This window comes from Neophocaena asiaeorientalis, unplaced genomic scaffold (genome assembly GCF_003031525.2).
Source record: "Neophocaena asiaeorientalis asiaeorientalis breed wild unplaced genomic scaffold, Neophocaena_asiaeorientalis_V1.1 scaffold479, whole genome shotgun sequence".
NCBI lineage: Eukaryota > Metazoa > Chordata > Mammalia > Artiodactyla > Phocoenidae > Neophocaena > Neophocaena asiaeorientalis.
Window position 1 is genome coordinate 2713632 of NW_020173774.1, and position 23382 is coordinate 2737013.

General features: G+C 45.2%; 1 protein-coding gene across 4 annotated transcripts in view; it reads right to left on the reverse strand.

Moving 5' to 3' along the window:
- Positions 1 to 23382, reverse strand: part of SIK3 (SIK family kinase 3) — a 243942-nt gene that overhangs the window by 17106 nt on the left and 203454 nt on the right. For 2 of the 4 annotated variants that reach the window (XM_024751744.1, XM_024751742.1), the window contains exons 7-19: positions 15301 to 15419; positions 14647 to 14757; positions 14256 to 14399; positions 13744 to 13821; positions 13524 to 13633; positions 12002 to 12155; positions 11577 to 11732; positions 8316 to 8386; positions 5946 to 6089; positions 2010 to 2160; positions 1116 to 1241; positions 760 to 845; positions 210 to 319 (exon numbers count right to left, since the gene is read on the reverse strand). In XM_024751744.1, the coding sequence (XP_024607512.1) occupies positions 210 to 319; positions 760 to 845; positions 1116 to 1241; positions 2010 to 2160; positions 5946 to 6089; positions 8316 to 8386; positions 11577 to 11732; positions 12002 to 12155; positions 13524 to 13633; positions 13744 to 13821; positions 14256 to 14399; positions 14647 to 14757; positions 15301 to 15419 (1560 nt within the window). The remainder of the gene's footprint in view (positions 1 to 209; positions 320 to 759; positions 846 to 1115; positions 1242 to 2009; positions 2161 to 5945; positions 6090 to 8315; positions 8387 to 11576; positions 11733 to 12001; positions 12156 to 13523; positions 13634 to 13743; positions 13822 to 14255; positions 14400 to 14646; positions 14758 to 15300; positions 15420 to 23382) is intronic. The other 2 variants (XM_024751743.1, XM_024751740.1) reach the window with 1 other exon arrangement.

Consider the following 23382-nt stretch of genomic DNA (forward strand, 5'->3'; position numbering starts at 1 on the left):
CCTTTGGGCAAGCTGAGGCGCCCAGAAGTTAACAAACTCGCCTGAGGTCTCACAGCTAAGGAGTTGGTAGAAGAAGTCAAACCAAGGCAGCCTCCCTTGAACACTACGTCACTCTGCCACCCGAATCGATCGAGGGCTTGAGGCACTCAAGGCTAGGCCTCACTTCTCCCTGCGGCACACCACGGTTCGGCATAAACCTCTGCACTCACCGTGAGGCTGGACCATGGCGCTGCTCATGGGGGGAGGGCTGTTACTGGGCGGTCTGAAGAGGTGGTTGCTGGCGTGGCTGGGGGGAGGGCTTGCAGGCTGGATCCTTAACCTTGAAAACAACAGAGCCAGATGAGCAAACGCGCTTCCGGAGGTGGCAGGGTGGCCTTGCAGTTAGTTTCCGCCATTTGACACACAGGCGGAAACTACTTCTTTGCTTTTGATAAGACTCCAGGCTAGACAGACATGCACAGACCGCCCACCACGGTCTACTTAGAGCCGTCCACATCTTATTTCCCCAGACTTCCCAAGGGGGCAGAGGTCACTGCGGGCCTCCGTCTGGCCTCCTCTATTACTGGCGTCAGGTTACTTTGTTCACGGGGCTAAGAAAATGAAGCGGCACAGGGAGTCGGGGTTTTAGGGGGCCACGAAAACTGACACTGGCCTCCCTGCTTTTCAAGTGGGTTCTTCCAAGGTGAATGTTAGAGTCAGTCAGTATCGCCCATGAGAGTCAGGCCAACAGCTTAGGCATGAAACACCACGCTTCATTACCTCTGGAGCTGGTGGGTGAGGAGGGCGGGCTGATTCTCACACGCAGCCTGAAGGGGTGGAGAAGGCTGAGGAGGACAGATAGAATCCTAAAACAAATGTGGGAAAGGAGAAAGAACACTCGTGAGCTTGAGGATTAACGAGAGCCGTTCTCAGGAAGGGAAGAAACTCTCTGTGACCGAGATTTATGCTACTGTTGTTCATCCAAAGGTTTGATTCCCCTTACTCAAACATAGCAACCATGCATACAACTCAGCTCCACTTTGCCCTGCGGGATCTCCTCCAAAGTTCACAGGCAAATCAGCCCGAAAGCAAACTCCAGAGAAGCTGGAGGAAAAGCAAAGAGGGAAGAGGCCTACTTGAATCTGTTGCTGGAGAATTTGATGGTGCTGCTCCTGCTGGTACAGCATGTGCTGCTGCTGGGTCTTCTCCAGGGCTCTTTCATCAATCTGCCCCCCGTACATCTTCTGCAGCTGCTCGCACTCCTGAAGGGAAAGCGGTTAATACAGATGGGACGCAGCCAGGCCCACGCCGCGCGGTGATGTCAGCAGATGCGGATCTGCCCCCAGGTCTCACGGGCAGAAGGAGCCCCACAGAAGCACAGCGTCCTTGAGGAGCAACTAACCCATTTACGTAGGCATTTGTGTACGAAATACATTCATGCTCTGTCCTGGCTGAACAAAAGGAAAACACCAAGATGGCCTGCGTACAAGCAAAGGTTCCAGTGTGAAATCTGTGTACAAAGCACATGCCACTCGAAGCTTGGTCGTCAGGAAGGCAGAAAGGAAGCCGGCCCTTTATAAAGCCTGGAGGTGCACTTCCTTCCTCTGGGAGCGCCATTCCATACCAGCCGGAGAGTATGCCAGGTGGTAAGAATGCAGAGCAGGCTCCAACAAGACCCAGTGCCCATAAATCATGAGAGGAATGCCAGGGTTGCTTCGAAGGACGTTCCCTGGGGCCTCCCACTGAAACACAAGCCCAGAAATTCCTCTCTAATGAACTACAGAGACAAGGGGAAAATTTAGTCCCTTCCTGGGGAAAGCTGGACATAACAAGAAGTAAGGAGAGTGTCAGGAAGCTATTTGCTTTGGAACCTCTAAAACTTCAGTGCTGGGCTTCCCTGGTGGCGCAGTGGTTGAGAGTCCGCCTGCCGATGCAAGAAGGGGGTAGAAAGTTTAACACCCGGGTCCTCCTGCAATAGCGGTCTCTGTTACCCACGCTTCTCCAGAGATGCCTGCCATCTCTTCCATTACCTGCTGCAACTGTTTGATGCTGCTGTTGTTGCCCATTTTTTCCAGGTGAGCTTTGAAGGCCTGGATGCTGGCAGCCCCATCAGAGAACCGGCGCACAGGGGAGAAACGCTCCGTAGGGAGGTGCAGGGTGTTGGAGTCCTTGTAGGTAGAGCTGAATACATGGGAAGAGAAGGTTAGGGGCTAGGACTCAGGGGTTTTGACCAAATCACCTAGGGACACTGCTCCAGATGAACACAAAGCTTGCCGGCTGCACGTGCAGCCCTGCACATTACGCCACTTGCACATCATCTCCAGAGGCCAGTCGTTTCCCTAGCCTGCTTCCCTTTAGAGGCATCCAAGTGACCATCGTCCATTTCCACTTACCTTGAGTTGGCTTAACATCCAAGCCCGGTAAGGTCCTGGGATCAAATACATCCGGTTCTTACAAATACACTGGGTCAGAGAGAAGAGCTTCACAGTATCCCTCAGGCCCAGCTGTATAGGAACTCTTGCTCTTATAATCATGTCTCTATTTAGTGCCTTTAGAAACCTAGAGCAAACCTACCCGTCTGACCCGAAGTTTTCCCTGAACAGCATTCTCCGTACGACGGACCAGAGGGAGACTACAGTCAACTGTGGGGTCAAAGGTCTGGCCTGGAATTCACAGGTTTTGTGCTAGAAAACGGAGGGTGCAGGTTGAAGTGGCGAAAATGGGGACTTGTGATCCCCAGATGGAGACAGCCCATTCTTAAGGAATGTGGGCCTCAAGATCCTGCACGTACCTGGTCAACGCAAATAAGGTTACCTGCCGTGAAAGTTAACTTCTCAGAGCAGTGGCACCCTCCCAACATGCTAATGAAAGAGGAATCATGTGGATAACCTTCAAAATGACCCACTGCTCAATCAGAACACAGCCAGTGTCTTACGGAAAGAAAGAACAAGCTATCGATAAGGAATGCCTAGGACAGCATCAGAGTTAGAAGCTACCACCTGTACTTGTTACCTAATCAGAAAGAGATGTTTATGGGTTGAGGTAAGCAGATAAAAGGCTGCCAAGGCAGCATTCCAGCAGCTGATGGAAAGGATCAGGATTTCATGTCGAGGGCAGAGGTGACATCACACTGAGCCGTGGGTGAAATGATGTACCACCTTGCCAGTCACTCATTCTGGACTGAAGCAGAACCAAGGCTAAGGAAGAGGGTTAACAAGCGAGTTCAAACGCGGCAGACAGGGAGGGACTAGGAGGGTCTGGTGACTGTGCAGAGGGGTCAAGAGGGTTCTGGCAGCAGGTGAAAGCCCTTTACCCTCTCTTCTCTAACGATGGCTCCTGTTTCAGACTCTACCTGAAGCCGAACAGGAGGGAGCTGACGAAACGAACACGAACATGTATCTGGTTCAGCAACACAAAAGACAAATGGTTTTGGCAGACGCACTCCAGAAACAGTGATCGTGAGGACCGCTCTCAGGAGTATTTCCTCGATACTTCTTATTTCTGCTTCTACTTCAGGTGTTTGGAGCCAAAGCAAGCAAATACTATTGTCTCCTAAAATTCGATTCTTACACTTGCAGTATATTCTGATAATGGACACATTTCTGATTCATTCAGAAAGTCATGTTCTTCAAGGAGTTAATATGGTCTGTCTGCACAAAACACATCCTCTCCCCTCAGAGCAATACTCCCAGGTCCGGGTATTTCATGGCTTTTCCAGAAGATCAGGTTGTGAACAGACTGACACCCCCGGCAGCCCAGCACCGTAGACTGAGTGGAACAGCTCTGACGCAGCTGCTCATTCTGGAAGCACTGACAGTATCAACTGTGTTTTATTTGTATTAGCAATCATGTTCAAACTCAGGACAGCCTCATGTGAGGCTGATATTCCCACTACACTCTTCACACAGGGACTCGGCACCCCACCTAGATAAAATCCATCTGTGTCAGTTTTTTTTTTTGTTGTTAATTACACTTAAATTTTTTTTTTTAATTTTAACTTACACACTTCCCACATTGAGAAGGTCAGTCAGACCCATCTTCTGTCTCCATGTTGGACTTCATCTATGATACCCCAGAAGAATAGATAATATGTGCTGTTCTTGAGTCATTTCCTCCAGCAAATGAAAGGAATTCAGTAATCTATTCAGGCTACCCATTTCCAGTGTTTTATAGCCTGGGAAAGTTTCTCTTTTCCCCTGAAGACTTACTTCAGCCTCTTGTGTTGCCATGTTTTTACAACCCCATCGAGACACGCTGAGGTTGCATAAATGCCCCACCGTACACAATCTGTCACTCATAAAACATTCATTCCAATTCGAACTGGCTTGACCATAGGAAACCCTCTACCAGGAGTGTTCACACAAAAACAGGCAGCAGACAGATTTCCAGCAGGCAAGGCCTTGACAATGACTAAGCAGGGTGGAGACCACACAAATGGAGCCGTGGGCCAATGTGGTCTTTCTTTAGTAACAGGTGTAAACAGGATACCAGGTCTGATAAAGGCAGACTAGGGAGATGCGCTGAGCTTCATGCTTCCCCCATAAGAACACATCCTGAGGAGCACCTGAATCAAACAACGATTAAACTCAAAGGCCTGAAACTAAACAACAGACCCTGACATAGGATGAAAAGTTAAGTGTGGGGCTATAAAGGAGGGGAAGATAGAAACAGGGAGAAACAAAGTAATAAAGGGTCTATTAGGTAACAGTGTAGAGCTCAGTTATTGAGAAATCACAGAAAATGTTTGGAGTGGAAAATGCAGCTAATAATCACTCGAAGTACTCTCGATGCGGTATTGGAACAGTGTAGGCCCTGAGAGATTCTCCTTAGAAAGATACTGTCTTTCTGTGCCATCAGAGTTTTATTTGAGAAATGTCATTTCTACTAATAAAGCATGTTCACTGCATTATTCATGGTCATTTATAAAAGCTTATCTTCCTCCTTTCTAAGTTCCAACGTGGCACTAATGAAGTCTCAGTCTGCTCAGAGGTCACCTGTCTCTGCTGATTACCTCTGATGCCCAGTGGGTAACTAGACACAATAAAAGCACTGTGTCAAGACTGCCAGCATGAGCTTGTTGCAAGATTGAATAACAACACATTTATAAACTTAATCTCCTTGGAATCTGCTTTCCAACCTTCCCAAGTAAGACTGCTTTTCGCTGTCCTCCCAAAAAGATTGAAGGAAAATAAGCTCTAGCAACTGGTGGTGGCTTTCAAAGTGTGGCCTTTGAGCTTGGGGACAGCTTCAGGATGGACTAAAGGTTAAGATTTTCAGTCATCGAGGTGTTCCCAGAAGATAACCATCTTCTTAAGCCAGCACAGTGCCATTCCCCTCTGTTCCAAGGCTTACTTGAACTCAATTTTGTGAAGTTTTCTTGGCACGAAAGGTTACACTTGTTTTTATTTCTTTAAGACAACGAATTATAAATGTATCAGAGACCTACTGAAAGATCTTGCCGTCAGAATATTGCAAGGATGACTTTTCAAGCACAACACTCAAGAGGATGCAGTATCTCTGCTCTACCACTCACAAAGGAATGTATCTTCCCCCATACCTAAGCTCCTTGTTCAGCGGTCACGTGATAAGAAGTGCTCATTCTTTTGATGGCGATGGGTTATTAAAGGTCAAGCCTACTGATGTGGCTACAAATCCTTCTATTTCCAGTTGGCCTTCTAAGAGCTTCACCCACTTTCAGGTTTCAAGTTCAGTTTCATCTATAAGTCAACATCTAGAATCACGAGAATCACCTGCAGGCACTAAGCACGCCTACGAGGTAATGGGAAAGAAATGGGAAAGAAGCGCCTCATATTGCCCTGGGCACTGCTTAGTTAAGGAGTTGAGAAGATGTAAGTTCAGGATGCTATTTAAGGCCACGATGCTAGTCGCCATGTCTGTAAGACTAGCCAGAAGGGTGCCTGTCCAATGAGCCTCAAGGAGCTCCCACAGCTCACGTGGCTACTCACCGATGCTGATCAGGTACCAGGTGAGGGGGCCAGACCCGGGAACGGAAAGGCTGCTGTCCTAGCTGCCGCTGTAGGTCCGGTGGGATCTCAGCTGTAGGGTTGGTCATGGCCAGTGTATGTCTTTTGGACCTATTTGCCAAGTACCTGCAACAAGCAGGAGCACATTTCATAGTAAAAAAGACAGACAGGAATATTCCTCAGCAAGAAGCATCAGAAGTTAATCCAAAGCACTCAGAATGAAACAGTGCCAGAGCTCAAAAAGGGCTTGATGGCCAACAGATCCCTGACTGGATGAAAGTGAAACATGTTCCAAAAGGCCAACAAAAGTTGGCTTACCACTGAAGTGGCTGAATTTTGGACCTAAGAGTAGCCATTAAGAGAAGAGAGAAAACAGATGTAGCTCACAAAGTGGGATCAATTTCCCTTACTTCATTCCATTCAGGAAAAGAATTTATTTTCTACTTCTTAGTTTCATTCCTCTTTTCTCTCCAAATTTCTAAACTACAAGTCAGAGGAAATGAGCCCTAAGGATTGTTCCTAGAGATGAGCCAAGAGAGATATTCAGAAGGGCTTCGCATGTGTCTCTTGACGCCACTGGCCCCGAGGGTTGGAGACTGACCTCGCTGCAAGTCACAGAAAACAGATCTTTCCATGTGGGGCTAAGCGAGTTCCAACACCACCCCTTCCCTCATGCCCCGTGACTGTAACTCCATCATCAGAGAAGAAAAACTGATGTTGTCCCCAGGGAACCAACATTCTCTAAAGGATGAAGAAATGAAACCACATGAAATGTTTAGAATTGTTTTTTAGGGGAAAAAAAGGCAAGGCAAGAAAACAGAAGTTTCAAAAGCTGAAGAGTGGACAAGCTGATGACTTTTCTTCTGAAGATCTTTCAGAACCACCACTAATACCATTAATAAGGTATCAGTCCCCCTTGGTCTGACTGATGACTCCCTCCACCGCTGATGCTCTTATTGGGCATGAATAAAAGAAGCATTATTCCTTCCATTACCTCAAAACGGATGGGCACTTTACCCTTTAAATGTTGGTCTAAGGAAGAAAGAAGGAGCTGAAGGAAGTAAAGCGCAAGACAAAGAAGATAAAATGAAATACTGCTGTCTAATTAAAGTAGGAAGGCAGTAAGTTTCCTAATTTCTCTTCATGACACCAGCAGCACCCACGTACAACTTTACACACCCTGTGATTGGCAAACTATAGAAACCAGAGCATCAAGAGAAAAACAAAGTCAACACGATTCCTCTATCGGCTATGCTGTAGAAGGAGCTGGCCCACCAGCCAACACCCCTGTTCTTCACTGTTCTTCCCACACGGGACCAGACTCTTTTTGAACAGCAGCTCTCACACAAAGCTACTCGGGGTAGAGAAAGAATACTGGCCAGCAACCGTCCGGGTCTTATAAAGTGGTCTTGTTTCATTCTTAACTACTTTGCCCATTCCAGCTAAAAAACAGTTAACAGACCAGAGAGTAATTAGCAGTATGCAGACTTGCCAGAGGGTAAGCCATTAGTGGTTTAATATCCATTTGATAAAAACACCCGAAGTTTCCCCAAGAGCCCATGAAAACCATTTTATTTCAACTTCCCTCAAGGGAAAAAAACATATAATCTTGAAGAACACCTGTATTTCTGGGAAAATACATGCTGGATTCTGGTCAAACCCCCCTCCCCGGAAAATAAGAAAGTCAGCTCTCACAAGGGGGCGTGCACGGAGCTGAGGACCATGGCTAATGGAACTGAGGCCAAATGAACAGTACAGCATGCCTGATGGTCACTGCCGTTTTCTGTGAATTAGGCATCTCTGCAAACAATGGATATTTGCATCTGTCCCTGGCCCGAATCCCATATTCTTTTTTCAACATCTCTTTGTTGATACAAGGGGATGGAAGAAACACACAGCAAACAGTACAAGAGGTATTCATTCTCCTGGAAAGGAAGAGTCCATGCCAGCGGTCCATGGCCAGACTAGCTAGGATCACTGTCATCCCAAATCTCCAATTCCTTTTCAGTAACAGTTCTTGGCAGGTAGGAGCAGGCTTTGTGCCTTGTGAATACTATCAGAGTCGCAATATGAAGGCAGGGGGCAAGGAAGGAAGGAGGGAGGAGAGAAAAAGTTCTTATGGTTATTGCTGTCACTTAGGGGACTTCCAATGGTGCTTACAGAAATGAAATTTTCTGGGTAGTCTTCTGTTACTTCCATGTGGGGAGGAACATGCCATCTGGCTTGAGCAAAGAGACCACACAAATGTTGAAGCTGCACTGCACCACCTCCTTGGGCAGAGGTGACCTTTCGTTGGTTGCAGGGGGAGCCTGCCCAAGGACGTTCTGCAAGCACTGCCAGATGCCACATTACCTCTGCACAGCTTCCTGATCTGGCTCCCCATCCGAGCTCTCCTCGTCCACAGGGGTAACTGCTGGCACTGCCTGAAGAGAGACAGGAAGGAAAAGCTCAAGGTGGCGCTTCTTCTGCAGTAGCTCTTATTCTAGACACTGGGCTTGGGGCAGGCCTCTCTGTCACTTTTTTTTAATCTGCAAAGCTTTTCTAGGATCCCTGGGTTACACAGAACTTTCATATACCTTTCCATTGCTCCATTTTTACCTCACTCGGTTGATTTTAATTTGAATTTCTTCCTCTGATTCATCTTCCTTCGTTCATTTATTCATCCAACAAATAGCTGAATGCCCACTATGTTCCAGGACAAAATGTGAATTAATAAAGGTCTTGCCCTTGTTTTACAGTCTAGTGGAGGATAGAGATAGGCAAACGGACAAGTACAAAACAGCAGGACCCAGTCATGGGCGCTTGGGAATTGAGGAAGGCATTCTGGAGGACACGGCCCCAAACCTGAGACCTGAAGGATGAGCAGGAGTTAGCCCAGCAAAGAGGGGAAGGGGGTCGCAAGCGTCTGAGGTTTCCAGGCCAAGAGAAAAGAGAAGGCCTGCGGGTGTCTGAGGACCTGAAAATGTAGGAGAAGCTTGTTTACCTGGAATGTCCAGGAACTGACCTGTTGTTTCATATTAATGTTATTTCCAGACTTTAGATATCCTTTACTCCAGAAAAGCATACTGGTTTTTTAAAAGCACACTTTAGTACATAACATAAAGTTGTGTAATTACAATTCAATGCTTTAAAATCGCCGTTACGCACCAAAACATGTAAGTGAAATGAGGACCGCCACGATGCATGCATTACTGTGACTCTTCCCGTCTGCCTGTGGACTGGAATGCTGTATATCCTGGATAGCTACTCACAGCCTGTGGCTCACATAATCACCATGCCTCAGGCACCAGAGCAAAAACCATACCTCAGTTATTACAAAAGAGCATTTTTTTAACGGACAATAATTATAAAACAAAACAAACTTTTGGAATAGTTCCATTGTCTGTATGCTCCCTTACTACAGTTCTACAAGGCTGGAGTGAACAGGGTTAGGCAGGAAGTGGCTACAGACGAGGCAGGAGAGGAACACTGTGGCCAGTTATAAATGGCCTTGAATACCACATTAAGAAGTTTATCTTGAGAAAAGGCAGTGGTGAATCACTAAAGATTTTAAGCAGGGGCATGATGTTACAAGACTTAAATTTTAGAAAGCTGGCTTGCTTTAGTTGCAGCATGAAAATGGCTGGTGATGAGGATTAGAAGACAAGCCGGAACAAGGAAGCCGGTTAGGAGGCCACTGTGCTAATCCAAGCAAAGGAGGACAGTGGCTTGAGTTAGAGAAAGGGCAGTGGAGATGGAAAGAAGTAAGACACTTACTTCACAGGCCCTGGGTAACTGATTTGACATGGGGAATAAGGGAGAGGGAAGAAGTAAAGATAATACCCACATTCCTAGCTTGTCTAACCAGGAGAGTGGCGGTGCCATTCACTGTTACCCAGCAGGAGAAACAGGTTTCACACAGTCAGGATAAGTTCATTTGAGGACACGCTGAATTAAAATGGTAAGTACTTGTTGAACGACCAACTAGATTCCTGCAGTCAGTAGTCATGTATACAGAAGTATAGAACTCAGAAGAGCATTCTGGGCTGGAGAATCACTGAGTAACTGAAATTAGAGAAGTGGACAAGATCACTCAGAGAGAGCATGTAAAATGAGATGGAAACAGGGCCTCCGATAAAACTCTGGGTTTCACCTACTTCAAGGAAAAAGAAGAAAGGGAACCTGAAAAGGAGGCAGGTGCAAAACAAAAAACAAGGAGAATGGGGTAAAAGAAGACAATTATTTCAAGGGGAAAAATGGTCAGCAGTGACTATTACAGTTGGGAGGTCCAAAAAGATAAAGATTAAAAATGTCCAGTGGACTTACCAACAAAAGCTTGTTAGCGACCTTGGCAAAAACAGTTACAACGGACAGAGTAAGTCACCGCAGCTCCCATAAAGCTGTCCCTGATCCTTCATAACCTACATTGAACTTGCCCTTCTCTGAGTGCCTCTGCCACCTACAAGTCCATGGTCTTCACTCTGGTACTTAATCACATATGGCCCTTTACTGTTATTCCAAAACTTCACATATGTGGATCTTACTGTCCCATATTATAAGCTGAGTGAGGCCAGGAACCGTGAATATAAATTCTTTCCTTTTCCCGACAGCAGTGTTACTGAAAGTGTGGCCCGTGGACCCGTGCCAGTCCACAGACTGTTTCGTTACCAATCCAAAATAAGGTGGGTAAAGAAATAGAGAGTGAGATTTACAAACCTTTACAGCAACTTAACGGAGTAATTTTTCTCTGTTGAATCAAATAAAATTTAGCCTTGCAGTTCATATATTTAAAAAGTTTTACTTCTCTAATAATTCACTTTCATTTTATTTTACAAAGGTATTTATCCCTGATGGATGGATTGAAGGGGAAAAAAGGTCCTCAACTAGTAAGAAGCACTGCCCTAAAGCACCCAGTAAGGGCTATGGATATAATTAGCACCCAATCTTAAGGTGGCATGAGACTAAATGAATGAATAAATGAATGAAGGAATGAATGAATGAATTTGCCTATGACAGGAAAATAATCAGAAATAAACAGAACCCAGCGGAAGAAGAGAATCTTTGAATGTGACCATCATATATAAAAAAATTGGGATTGAAAGATACCAGCTGTCAGGTTTGAGCTTGTGAAAGCCAAATAATCAATTGATTCAGGTTGTACCAAAAGTGTGAGGTAGTGTTAATCAAAGGAGGAAGGGTTGGTGAGAATGTAATTTTGGAAACCAGTCTAAAAAGCAATTAAGTCCAGAGAAAACTGTTAGCTTCCGCTGCCCTCTGGCAGGGAAACGTTACCTGCAGGAAGGCCAGGTCTGAGGCTAATGCTCCCCCCTGCCCACCCGCCCTCGAAGCGCAGGGCTGCAGCTGCCCTTTATGCAAGTATCTATAAGTAGCCCCCTGAGGATGAGGCCTCCAGAAGCAGGCTGCAGTGTGGAAATTATTTGGTTAAGTGAAGAAGTTAACCAAAAATTAACTCTGGAAAATTCTACCAGCCTGAAGAAAATGGGAATGACACTGAGCATCACACATTGAGGGAAAGAGGAAATTCAGACATTTAGGTTGGAGGAGACTCTGGGTTCTACAACCTCTTTATCAAAGCCTCTGAGAAAGCAAGTTGGGCTTCATGCTGCAACTCACTGGTGTCATGGTGACAAGAGGGGAGGGTCCCCGTGGCCGCTTCAGCAGCTGCTGGGCATGCAGTTGGATGTTGGCGCCTCCATCTGATGCCCTCCGGCCAAGGGGGCCCATTCCGTTCAGCAGCTGCAGGGTGGGCGGCTGTAACAGGGACTGCTCCTGTCAGGAGTAGAATGGGAAGGGACAGATTGGTGAGGTGGGGGGAAAGGAGGAGAGAAAACAGTGGCACTCTAATCTACTGAAACTAAGGGATCCTACGATGATGACGTAGACTAGAGAAATCTTCCCCCTCACCCGAGCTGCTTTGCAAGAGAAATCATCCTTCCCTATAAGGACACCCTTAAATCCTGGGGACAGTCCCTTAAAGTCTCTCAAAGGAAGCTCAGAGGTGCATCTTTAGGGGCCAGCCCTCTCCCATTTCCGGGTACCTTGTACTCCAGCTGCCCAGCTGGCTGCAGATTTTGCATGGGCAACAGGTTGTGCATGAAGTTCATGTTAGGGGCCACCTGCAGGAACGGAGCCTGTGGGTTGACTCCAGGAAAGCCAGGCAGCAGCTTCTGCAGATCTTCCATAACCTCCGTGCTGATGGGAAACAGGATGACACAGAAGTTCAGTTACAATTCTCACTCACAACCTATATCCCCAAAGTGATAAAACTGCTAAGTTCAGCACAATTTATTTTGTTTTATTTTTCTACTTTCCTCCTAAATTTGTATTTCCCTCTATGATCCCAGAGCGAGTGGAGGTGTGTAGAGGCTAGCGTGCGGAACCTGGCGCTCTGCCATTTTACTATCTGGGCCTGGGGATCGCCATTCTTCACGGACCACTCATGTAAAACCAACAGCTCTGAGCCAAGAGGAAACGCTGGCCCCAGTCCAGTTCAGGTTTCCAAGGCCTGGAGGTGAATGGCAAGTTTCTGGAGGAGGACACAGGCCATCCACTAAACCAATGGCTGCCCGAAGTGGCAACTGATTCACCAGGGAAAGAATGCAATCGGTGCCGTCAGTGCTGATGGGCAGATAAGTGTGGATCTGTCGAGCCCCAACGGTGGGGTTTACCGCACACTTTAAAATAAGAGCTCTTTCCACTAACAGCGTGACACGGGACTCCACCTCTGTGCAGCTGACGCGGTCTCTGGAGCCAGAATGTTCCCCTATTGCCTGTTTGATCGTAGGCTGAGAATGAGAAATGTGAAGCAAGCAAACCAGCAGGCAGGGGAGGCTTTTCTGGAAACTGAGAACTCCGAGAAAAAAGAACCCTAGCTTTGCCCCTAGCTGAGCTCTCGAGAGAGCCCTGGCCACACCCTTTTCTTCCCTCCTCTGTACAAGAAATAGCCAGAGAAGAAGGGTGGCTGTTTCAGCCGTGAGAATCTCCAAGTGCAGAACAAAACCGGGAGAGCTGGTCTTCAGTCCACTTCCCCAGCGTGAGGGCAGCAGGGGACACACTGAAGGACTGTTATGGGGAAACACTTGGGGAAACTGGTACTTATTTGGCGTGTTTTTGGATTTTTGTCCACTTAATTTTTAACATATACAAATTATATCATACTATTTGTCCTCACTTCTTAGATGAGTCTTGCATTAGAATATATGGCAAACAACACCTCTAAAGGCTGTCAAACTCGGATGAATTTTCAGGGGTACCTTTACGTGGCTTAGATCAGAAGACCTTAATCTTTGTGGGAAAAGACATGCTATGCTCTTCACCAAAGTACTGTGATTACCTGCCACGATGGTGGCTTTCAGCCCACCATCCACGAGGGACAGCTCTGTGACTTTTAGTCAAATCCAGTCTCATCTACCAGGGACCCTGAACTGAGTTAAAAACATGTCTTGGCCACTGGATTAGATCTCATCTGGGAGATACAGTGAAGTAGGGAAAACGTGCCGTGGTAGGAACTCAGAGTCAGTGGGAATTCTCTGCCCGGGTGTTAATCGGGCAGATACTCACCGTGGGTCGGCCACGCCCACGGTGTGCCTCCTCATCGACAAATAGCGGACCAGCGCTTCAGGGGAAGGCTCTTCACCCTCATCACTGTCCAAGTTCACCGTCCCATCCGGCTGAGGAGGAGAGAAACACAATCAGATTAGAAATAAGAAGTAAGGAAAGGCAGCAAGGCTGTGGGCAAGAAAGCAGCTTCAGCTGACAGCTATCAGAGGATGCTACTTGCCTCCACAATTTGATTCTCCGGGTTGATGAGCTGCACCTGGGGAACGCTGATGTTCATAGTGGTACCAGCCTGCTCCGCCTGGAAAGCAGTACGCACACATACACACGTTCCTTCAGTACCAGAGGGAAATAATGATAGGCTTGCAAAGCATTCTTGAGTGCTAAACTCTATGTTTCTACCTCTGAGTCTCTGGTTCATCTGCCCTTAGAAGCTACCAGGAAGCCTTCTTTAGAGAGGACAGTCTCTCTCAATGATTTGCTGTTTCTTTAAAAAAAAAAAAAAAAATTCAACTATTGTTGTCCCTCCCAAGTACTGGGCTACTCTTCCATCCTCTCTGTCAAAGAAAGGTTCAGTTCTTTGCTTGACCTCTGACAAAGCAAGAGATGACAGCCGGGAGGGGACAGAGGTACGGAAGAATAGGAACTCTCGTGACCTAGAGTTAGTGAGCGATGGCTAACCAACCCCCCTCCATGTTACTTGTCCTGAATCTGGTCACTGGAGTTATTGCCCACCTGGATGTTGACTGGTGCTTGAAAGGCCATGGCTCGGGGCATGCTAGGAGGTAGTCCGACACGCAGAGTTTTGTGTCTCTTATGCCGATCACACAGCAGGCTGTAGATTGCACTATAGTGATCATAGGCATCTGATCTTAATGACTACCAAGAGAAAAGGGGAAAGAGCAAAAAACCCGGGTGATATGGCATGTCAATGACCAAAACCCTTTTAATAGTAACATTAGAAGACCAAAGCGCCTTCTTTCCAAGGCCCAGAGACAGGGGCAGAGGAAGAAGAACGGGAGGAAAACAAAAAGATCCAAGTTCCCAGGAAGGAGGAATAATAGAAAAGGCAGGACAGAGGGAGCAGAGCGACACCCCACCTTGTCCTCCACTCATTTACAGATACCTGTAGTGTCCGCTCTTTGTCCAGTCCCATGTCCTCCATGGCTAAGAGGACATCCTCATTTAGGGGGTCCATCTGTCTTTCTTCCTTCAGCTGCTGGCATTCAGCTATTAACTGTAACAAAAAAAGGCAAGCTATCTAACTCCCAATTAACCATGTCAAGATGGCATATCATATATAATGAACAAGCTGTTCCATGCTGCCTGGCTTGGGATATTTTTGGCCTCAGACAAAGCCTGAGCAAGAAAGCCCTGGGTACTCAACTAGGAGCAGATAAGATCGTTAAGGCCACTATTTTCCTGAGCTCCTTGGGGTAGCCGGGATGGCTATAGTGGTTCAAGTAAAGGAATGCTACAGGAGCCACTGGACTGAGCACACTAAGAGGAGGGAAACAACCCCGTGGGAGGAGGCTGGACTGCCCCAAGAGCCGGGAAGGGACTCTGATTTGGGGACAAGCAGCAGGGAACTGGTATCACTGTTCTCCAACAACTCAGCTGGTTTAAGATTCCTTCTTGCTGTCTTCACTTACTTGAGGATTACACAACAAGTCTGTACCCAGGCCCGCCTTTTCAGGTCCTGGCCTGATTACAATCTCATGTAGAAGAGACTGCAGTAGCCCTAAGAGGAGTTCCCTGGGGCGAATGGTGCCCAGCTCACCCTGTCAAAGCTGGGATCAGCGTCCCCTAGCTTCATCCACTTGTGCTTGCAGATCTGCTCCATGGAGAGGCGCTTGTTGGGGTCTAACACCAGCATGTGGCGGATCAAGTGCTCACATTCTGCAACAGACACAGAGCCTGCGTCAAGGTCGGTGAGGGAAGCACCGCTGGGGCTGAGGAACCAGAGGCAAGGTGAGCAGGCGGCTTTTCAAGCTCCTGACTTCTAATTTGTTTCTCTTGCTTTGTGATCCTTACCTATGTCCTTGCTTACTCCAGGAGAGACTGGGCAAAGGCAGAAAGAGGTGGAGGAGAGAGAAATTCAAGTCTGGTAGTCTGGTTACTTAATACCTTCACTAACAGTCAGATCAGAAAAAATCTGGGGATAGTCCCTGGATTTCATTTATTTATATTATGTACGACCTTATTTAAGGCAATTAATGAAGAGTTTTGAATGTCCTTCTGAAGAGATTCAGTTATCTTACAAGGTCCTCAAAATAGTTCCTCCCTCCTCTATTCACTCCTACGTGCATAGTAAGGCTTTCAGCTTAGGGTCCAAAGCGCTCATCAAAACTCAAGGAATTAGATGTTCTGATGGTTCCAGGTGTGGGGAGAAAGGCACAGGCAAAGAAATGCCTCCCTACCACACACTGGGTCTCTGTTGGCCTTACTGATCATCTTCTCTGCGTTGTTTAAACATTCGCGGGTGTGTACAACTGGGCTCTGAGCTAAAGAGATTCAGATCAAGAGACATCTCTCTCAGGGAGCTCATGCTACAGAACATATTGCAAAAAGAATGACGGTTTCGAAATCAAGATGCCTATATTCTGATTTCAAAACCACCCTCTTATTTCTAAGCTTTCTCATCTGTAAATTGGGGGTTTTGAGGATGAAGGTGGTGATGACGATGATAGAAACAGCAGTATTAAGATACTCTTCTGAGCACTTTACACAATTATTTTTATCTCATTCAATCCTCACAGCAATCCTAGGAGGAAGGAACTATCATTCTCATTTCGGAGATGGTAAAAATTAGGTGCAGGGAAGTCAAGAAGCTTGTCGAAGGCCACATAATAGGTCAGATTTCAAACCAGACAGTCTCTTTGGTTGGTGCTCTGATCCACACCCTATCTCACCCAGAACCCGCAAAACAAAGTCCAAAGTCCTTTGACCTCCCTGAGCTCCAGCACACGGGCCTTCTTTCTAGACTGTGTGCGTGCTTCACTCACCCCCTCCAACAGCATTTACACGCGCTGTTTTCCTCAGTTGGGGCGGCCGCTCCCGAACCCTCACTTGGCTGGTTCCTTGTCATTTGGGAAAGGGCTTAAATGTCACTTTCTGAGAAAGATCTTCCCTGGCCGCCTCATCCTCCTCAAGTAGGCTTCCAGTCGCTCTCTATTACATCACACTGATTTTCTTCACACTAATGACTTCTTTGTGAAATCACCTTGTTTACTGCTTATCGTCTAGCTCCTCCCCCCGCCCAGGTAAGGTCCACGTCTTTCTTATTGCTGTTTCCAGCACCAAACCTGCAATGCCAAAGATGATTATTACACCTAACAGGAGCTGAACAAACAGCTGCTGAATACGTGAATAAATAAATATTTATTGAAACTCTAGTCAAACAAGATTGTACTTGTGGAAATGCTTTTTAAAACTATAAAATTCTCTATAAGATACAAGACTGTCTGTTTCTGTTTTACTCCAGCTGTCCTGAAAATAAAACTGGCCAGTGATAATAACAATAATAAATTAAAGAGAATTTAATAAGTTAAAGACTTTTCATATACAAGGCACTGTGCTTTTACCAACTCTATTTCATTTAATCTTCACAACAACCCTATGTTAGATACTGTTTTCAGCCCCATTTATAAAAGAAGAAACAATTAACGTAACCAACCATTGCAACCTAAAGGGCCGAGCTAGGACTTGAGAGCTACGCTCTTGCATATTTTCACGTGGATACAAATCATCTGGTATGTTTTTCCAGAGTAAGTTCAACTCTGAAACCCCACAATTTCTGCACCATTTGGCAAACACCATTCTATATCACCATCGTGAAAAGAATACAAAGAGTAAGACAAATTACTCTTAATTTTTAATTTATTCTAACTTTAAACGAAAATAGAACAAAGCAATATATCCCTACATCAAACTGATATTACAGGAATCATCAATTTGTTCTTGCTTTATGATCAAAAGTATATTCAAATGCAGTGTGGATCTCAAAGGCTGTAGTTCCTATATCCCTATAAAATAAACGCCATCTACAACATTAAGCTTTTATTAAAATTATGTCTCCAGAGTAGCAAGGCTAGACGCCACAACTGTAGTCTCTATGTAGATGATAAATATCGCTGCCACACATCTTTACAGTCTGCAATCACTTGAGAGGAAAAAAGTGTTCTTGATTTACAAAGTTACTAAAACTGAAGACTCCCGCGTAGGGAGAACGCCTGGGCCTGATTCCAAACCTGGGAAATTATTGTTAGGCCCTCTAGATGGCACTCTACTGTTTTCTTTTGGTTTCCATATAGCATCTAGCGCATGAACGGTAGCCACATTAGTTCTGAATCAGATGACCAAGGCAGAATGATGTTTAGTTACAGGCTCACTTTAAAGCAGAATTCTCAAGGCATTTTATTAAAAACAACAACAACAAAAATTAACACCACTGTAATAAGTCCTGATTAGAAGGTGTATCTGGTTCAATATCAGGATCTTGAAACCTCTATTAAGTCATCCTTAGCCATTATTTGGTTTCAGATGCCTTGAAAAATCTCCAGAAAAATATGAACAAGAATTTATACACAAAAATGTGCGTGTATTTTTAGTCTATTCAAGGAGCCCCCAGAGCCTGTCACAGATTCCGCAGGCGTCTACAGGTCCCAGGCTGAGAACGCCTTGTTGCGGTGGCAACACCTAACGGATACAAGCTCTTATCTGTGTGCCCTATATAACATCCAGCACCCAAAGGAGCAGAAATCTAACACTCTTCATATGTTGCACAGATGGTAAAGTATGACAAAATGTGGAAAGCCAGGGTATTATTATCAACTCATGTTTCCTAAGTGTCACATATAGCTCAGGAAATTATATTCAAACTAGACTGGAAAGTACCATTCTACATAAAACATGGAAAGAGGGTGAAAACAAAGGAAATAAATGCTTTCAAACCTAATAACACAATTAACCACTGGACAGTCAATTGAAATGAGTGGAAAGAAAATGGGGCCTCAGATCAAAGAGTACAAAACATCATCAACTTTCCCAGATGCCAAAGAGAACTCTATTTTAATGTCAAAAATGTCCCCATCGCTTGTTCCCTCTCAAAGGGCAGACCTTTGCTACTGAACAGAACTGAAGCACTTGGGGCAGTGCAGGAACCCTCGGCTCTGCGTGTTCGCAAGCGCCAAGTGGCCTCTGCAGTGAAAATCGCTGTGGCCCCGCGAAACCTGATGCCACCAGAACCACCAGTGACTAGAGGATGCCCAGCTCAGACCCTGCCCCGCGGCGCTGACAGCATTTGCATGACTCTGTGGAGAGAGGGCTGCCGTATGGGCAGGGTCCTGAAACGGGAATTCAGTTCAGACTGCCATCTCAAGCTGTAATTCCATCTGAGGCGGGGTCTTTAACACCTTTTTTTCTTTTTTGACCTTGATAATAAACAGCTTTCTCTAAGAGGCTGAAAGCATTCAGCCCGAAGGAGAAAATAATAAAGGATGAAGGGGAGTTAAAACCCAACTTCAAATTCACCCAAGATAGTTAACAGAAGCTCTGCCTCTAGTTTCCAAGATAGAAGAAATAAACAGAATAGCTTAAGAAAGAAGTTCCTGACTAAAACTTTGAAAACATGTCCCCCGAAGACAGGGTAAAGGTCATGAGGCTGATTTATCTTGGAGAAGAGAAGGTGTAGGCAGGAAGGGGCACACTGGGTGTTCTTCAAGTATCTGAAAGATATTTATACAGCAGACAATGTGCATTTATATTTTGCTGCTCCAGGGCCCTGAATTTGGAATAATTATCAGTAACAAGTTCAATTTAGGAGAAATCTTTCTAATTATCAGAATTGATCCAAAGTACTTGATCAAGGTCCTAGGGATCTAAGGAGGGGCCCCTTAGGGAAGTGAGGGGGGCAGTCAAGTAGGCAGGGCCATACCTGGAGCACAGCTAATTTTATTTATTTTATACATTAGTATTCTTAGTAAGGTTTTATTTAAAAAATTAAGTCCAGGGACTTCCCTGATGGCACAGTGGTTAAGAATCTGCCTGCCAGGGGTGGTGGTATGATGAATTGGGTGATTGGGATTGACATGTATACACTGATGTGTATAAAACTGATGACTAATGAGAACTTGCTGTATAAAAAAATAAATTAAATAAAATTTAAAAAAAGAATCCACCTGCCAATGCAGGGGACACAGGTCCGAGCCCTCGTCCAGGAAGATCCCACATGCCGTGGAGCAACTAAGCCCGTGCACCACAAGTACTGAGCCTGCGCTCTAGAGCCCGCGCACCACAACCACTGAGCCTGCATGCCACAACTACTGAAGCCCGCACGCCTAGAGACCGTGCTCTGCAACAAGAGAAGCCACCTCAATGAGAAGCCCACGCGCCACAATGAAGAGCAGTCCCCGCTCGCCGCAACTAGAGAAAGCCTGTGCGCAGCAACAAAGACCAATGCAGCCATAAATAAATAAATTAATTAAAAAAATAAAGAACCCCCCCACCTTTAAAAAAAAAAAAAAGAAAGAAAATTAAGTCCAGAAGCAACTGAATAGGATGAACTCTTTGGTCCCCTCCAACTCCAAAAACCATGTAACTATGAAAAGGGAACAATTTGACCTGAAATAGTATCCTTATTGTCACGAGAAATGTCTAATCAGAGGCTGGCATTTGAGATGTCGTTGGAAGGGCCCCCAGTATTAGGTGTGAAGAAGACTTGGGATCCTTGAACGTCTCAGTGAACTCTGTGTCCCCAGGGCCTGCATAGCACACGGTATGTAACAGGTTCTCAGTAATGCCAGTTGAAAGAAACACGGGACTAGGTGACTGCTACAATTCCTTCTAACAACTTTAATAATCTGATTCCAAGAGCCCACAATAGAACAGGCATTCTCCATGCTTCAAGCTAGAAAAAGCAGCCAACTAAGATGTGGCACTGTTTGGGGGCAAAAGCCTGGGTCAGATGATTTCCAAGGCCTCCCCTTGCAGCTTTAGAGTTCTTTGTCTCATTCACACAGAGGGTACTTACTCACTGATCTTTTCTGAGGCTGCACAGAATAATATGTAAGTCAGATTACCACGTGAGGAGACGTCTGCATGTGGCCTAGCCATAGCGTCTAGGTTATGGTACAACAAACCAAAACAGCTCCTGGCAGATAAATCTTCTCCATAAACCCTGTGGATGTGTCCGAAAGTATTAATAATGTATCCTTAGCCTCTTAAGAGAGTGAGGGTGAGAGAAAGAAAAGAGTGGAAAACAACACACGGAAGGAGGGAATGAAAGATTAATAGAGCAATTCATTCAAAAATATTATTTAATAATAATTACTAACATTTACCGAGCACTGTAAAAGAGCTAGGCAGAGTGCTAATTAAAATAAATTAACCCTTTAAGTTAATTTAAGCATTTAATTCACACACTAATGCTTATTAGTATTATAAATATTTCACAAGTAAGGAAATTAACAATCAAGTAAGTTAAGAAACTTGACCAGATAATAAGAGGCAAAACCAGGATACAAATTCTGGTCAGTGTTATGCCAAAGCCATATAATACCTAAATTACTTGTTGATGTATTAGGTAGTAGCTAGAGTATCTTTATGAAAACATATCAAATCAATTTCACTCCTCTTCCAAAAGATCAAATGCCATGTAGTCACCACAGGTTCTATCACGATAAGAGTCACCTATAAGCCAAGTTCATAGAAAGTGGGCTAGGTGATAACTTCATTGTCAGAAGGCTATGAACAGCTGGAAAACAGTGTTACGGGGAATGGCAAGTTGCATTACGGTGAACTGAGAAGGCGGGGACACGATGGGGAGGCTGAAATGCACTACAGAAGAGTGAGCCTGGTTTATATACTCTGGCTGTTGCGTGGTGACGGGGACTGGATGGAAGGCTGGCAACGACAGGCTTCCCCAGTCAAGGGATCACAGGCAGAAGGCGCAGGCAAAAACTCAGGAACTGGCCCTCAGAGTCTGCAGGCTGATCCCATGATGGAGGAAATGCCAACTGTCCCTTAAGCCCTTCAAGTGTGGCCAAAGTACGGGACATGCAAAGCAACCATTTTCAGCTCTGTGGGCAGAGGAGTGGTCTGAAAGGAACTGAGTCACAGATTCTTTCTGACCACATAAAACTGCTTGGAGCTGGGGGAACAGAAGACATCTGTGTGCCAGGAGGCATGGGAAGAATGCGAGGAAGAAGCAGTCACCCAGGAAATTCATGCTTCTTACAGGTCCTTGGAAGAGGGTATGGTGTGGTGTCTCACGTCCTCTTTCCAGTCAATACTAGGTGTGTTCAAAGGTAATGCCAAAACATGTAGCCCGAGAGCTCTTTATTTTCAATAACTTTAACAAACTTCTTAATAAGGTTTAATTCTCCTGAGCAATTCAAATTTCAAAGAGAGCACTATTTTTCTCAAATCTCAAAACTCCAAAAGAGAAACAAAAATAAATTGGCTAAAATTAAAATGTCTGTTTCCCTGAAAAATGAATTAACTTCATTTTTTTTTTTTTTTGGTAGGCGGGCCTCTCACTGCCGTGGCCTCTCCCATTGTGGAGCACAGGCTCCGAACGCGCAGGCTCAGCGGCCATGGCTCACGGGCCCAGCCGCTCCGCGGCACGTCACATGGGATCTTCCCGGACCGGGGCACGAACCCGTGTCCCCTGCATCGGCAGGTGGACTCTCAACCACTGCGCCACCAGGGAAGCCCAACTTCATATTTTTTTTAAAAAAGTTACATGGCACTAAAGTCTTAACGCTTTTCAGAACAAGAATACAATGTGAAATACTGTCTGATTCTGCTCTCCACTTGGCCAGCTCAGGTACCAGTCTGGGGGAGAACTGACACTATTACAGCAGGCAAACAGAACAAGATCGATGACTGGTCTGCAATGACAATCTCTGGATGGAGCACCATGGCTTTGATAAGAATCTGTGTTCTGGACTTACAAATGTTTGTGACTCAGAGCTCCTCTTTAATGCTATCTGACTTTTCCAAAAGAAAAAAAGAAAAGAAAAAGTCTGTCATAATGTCCTGATCCTGTCATAATCATGGCTAAAAAAGTGTGCTATCTTGCAATGTCATGATCCCTACAGAAATAATTAAAAAGAAACTCAATAAGAAATCATAGGTGTTTTTGCCAAGATAACTTCTTTTGGTATGAAGATGGCCAGAGTTAGGAATCCTCACTCTGCTTGTGGACTAAGTCCTAGAAATGATATTTTTTAACATGCCCAAGGAAACCCTGTCATTGTCAGCTGTCAGCCGACAAGGTCAAATCTATCTTACATAGCAACTATTTTAAAATCTAAACAAAGTAGACAAATGGTCTTAAAATAAGACATCTCTATGTATAAAGAACATACACTGAATGCACTGTCATATACCTGCCTTGAGAGATCACATAAATGTTAAGTACAATCATACATACAGGGTTTTTGTTGTTGTTCCAATGAAGTTTCGTTATACTGGATATTGCTAGAACAATGGTGCTGTAGGTATTAGAAGATTTTTACTCTATAGAAATTAAATTTTGATACTTTACTGTTACAATAGAAAATGCATAAACATTTCTAACTTGTATTTCTAACTTTAAAGTGATAGTCAATACCACAGTTTTACGCAATGAAAGAAAATACACAATCTTGGAATTAACTCTAACAGAACTTAATCTGTAATAATGTTGGTTGTGATAAGATTTGACTCATAATAAACAAGCACTGAGATCAGCTCCTCTAAAAGAAGTGACACTGAGGAAAAAAATGTCTTGTTTTGAAGCCATTTGCTTTTAGTTCTTTCGGGGAGAGAAAAATGGGAGTCCCAGTACCAAAGCATTCCATAAAATTCCTACAAGGAT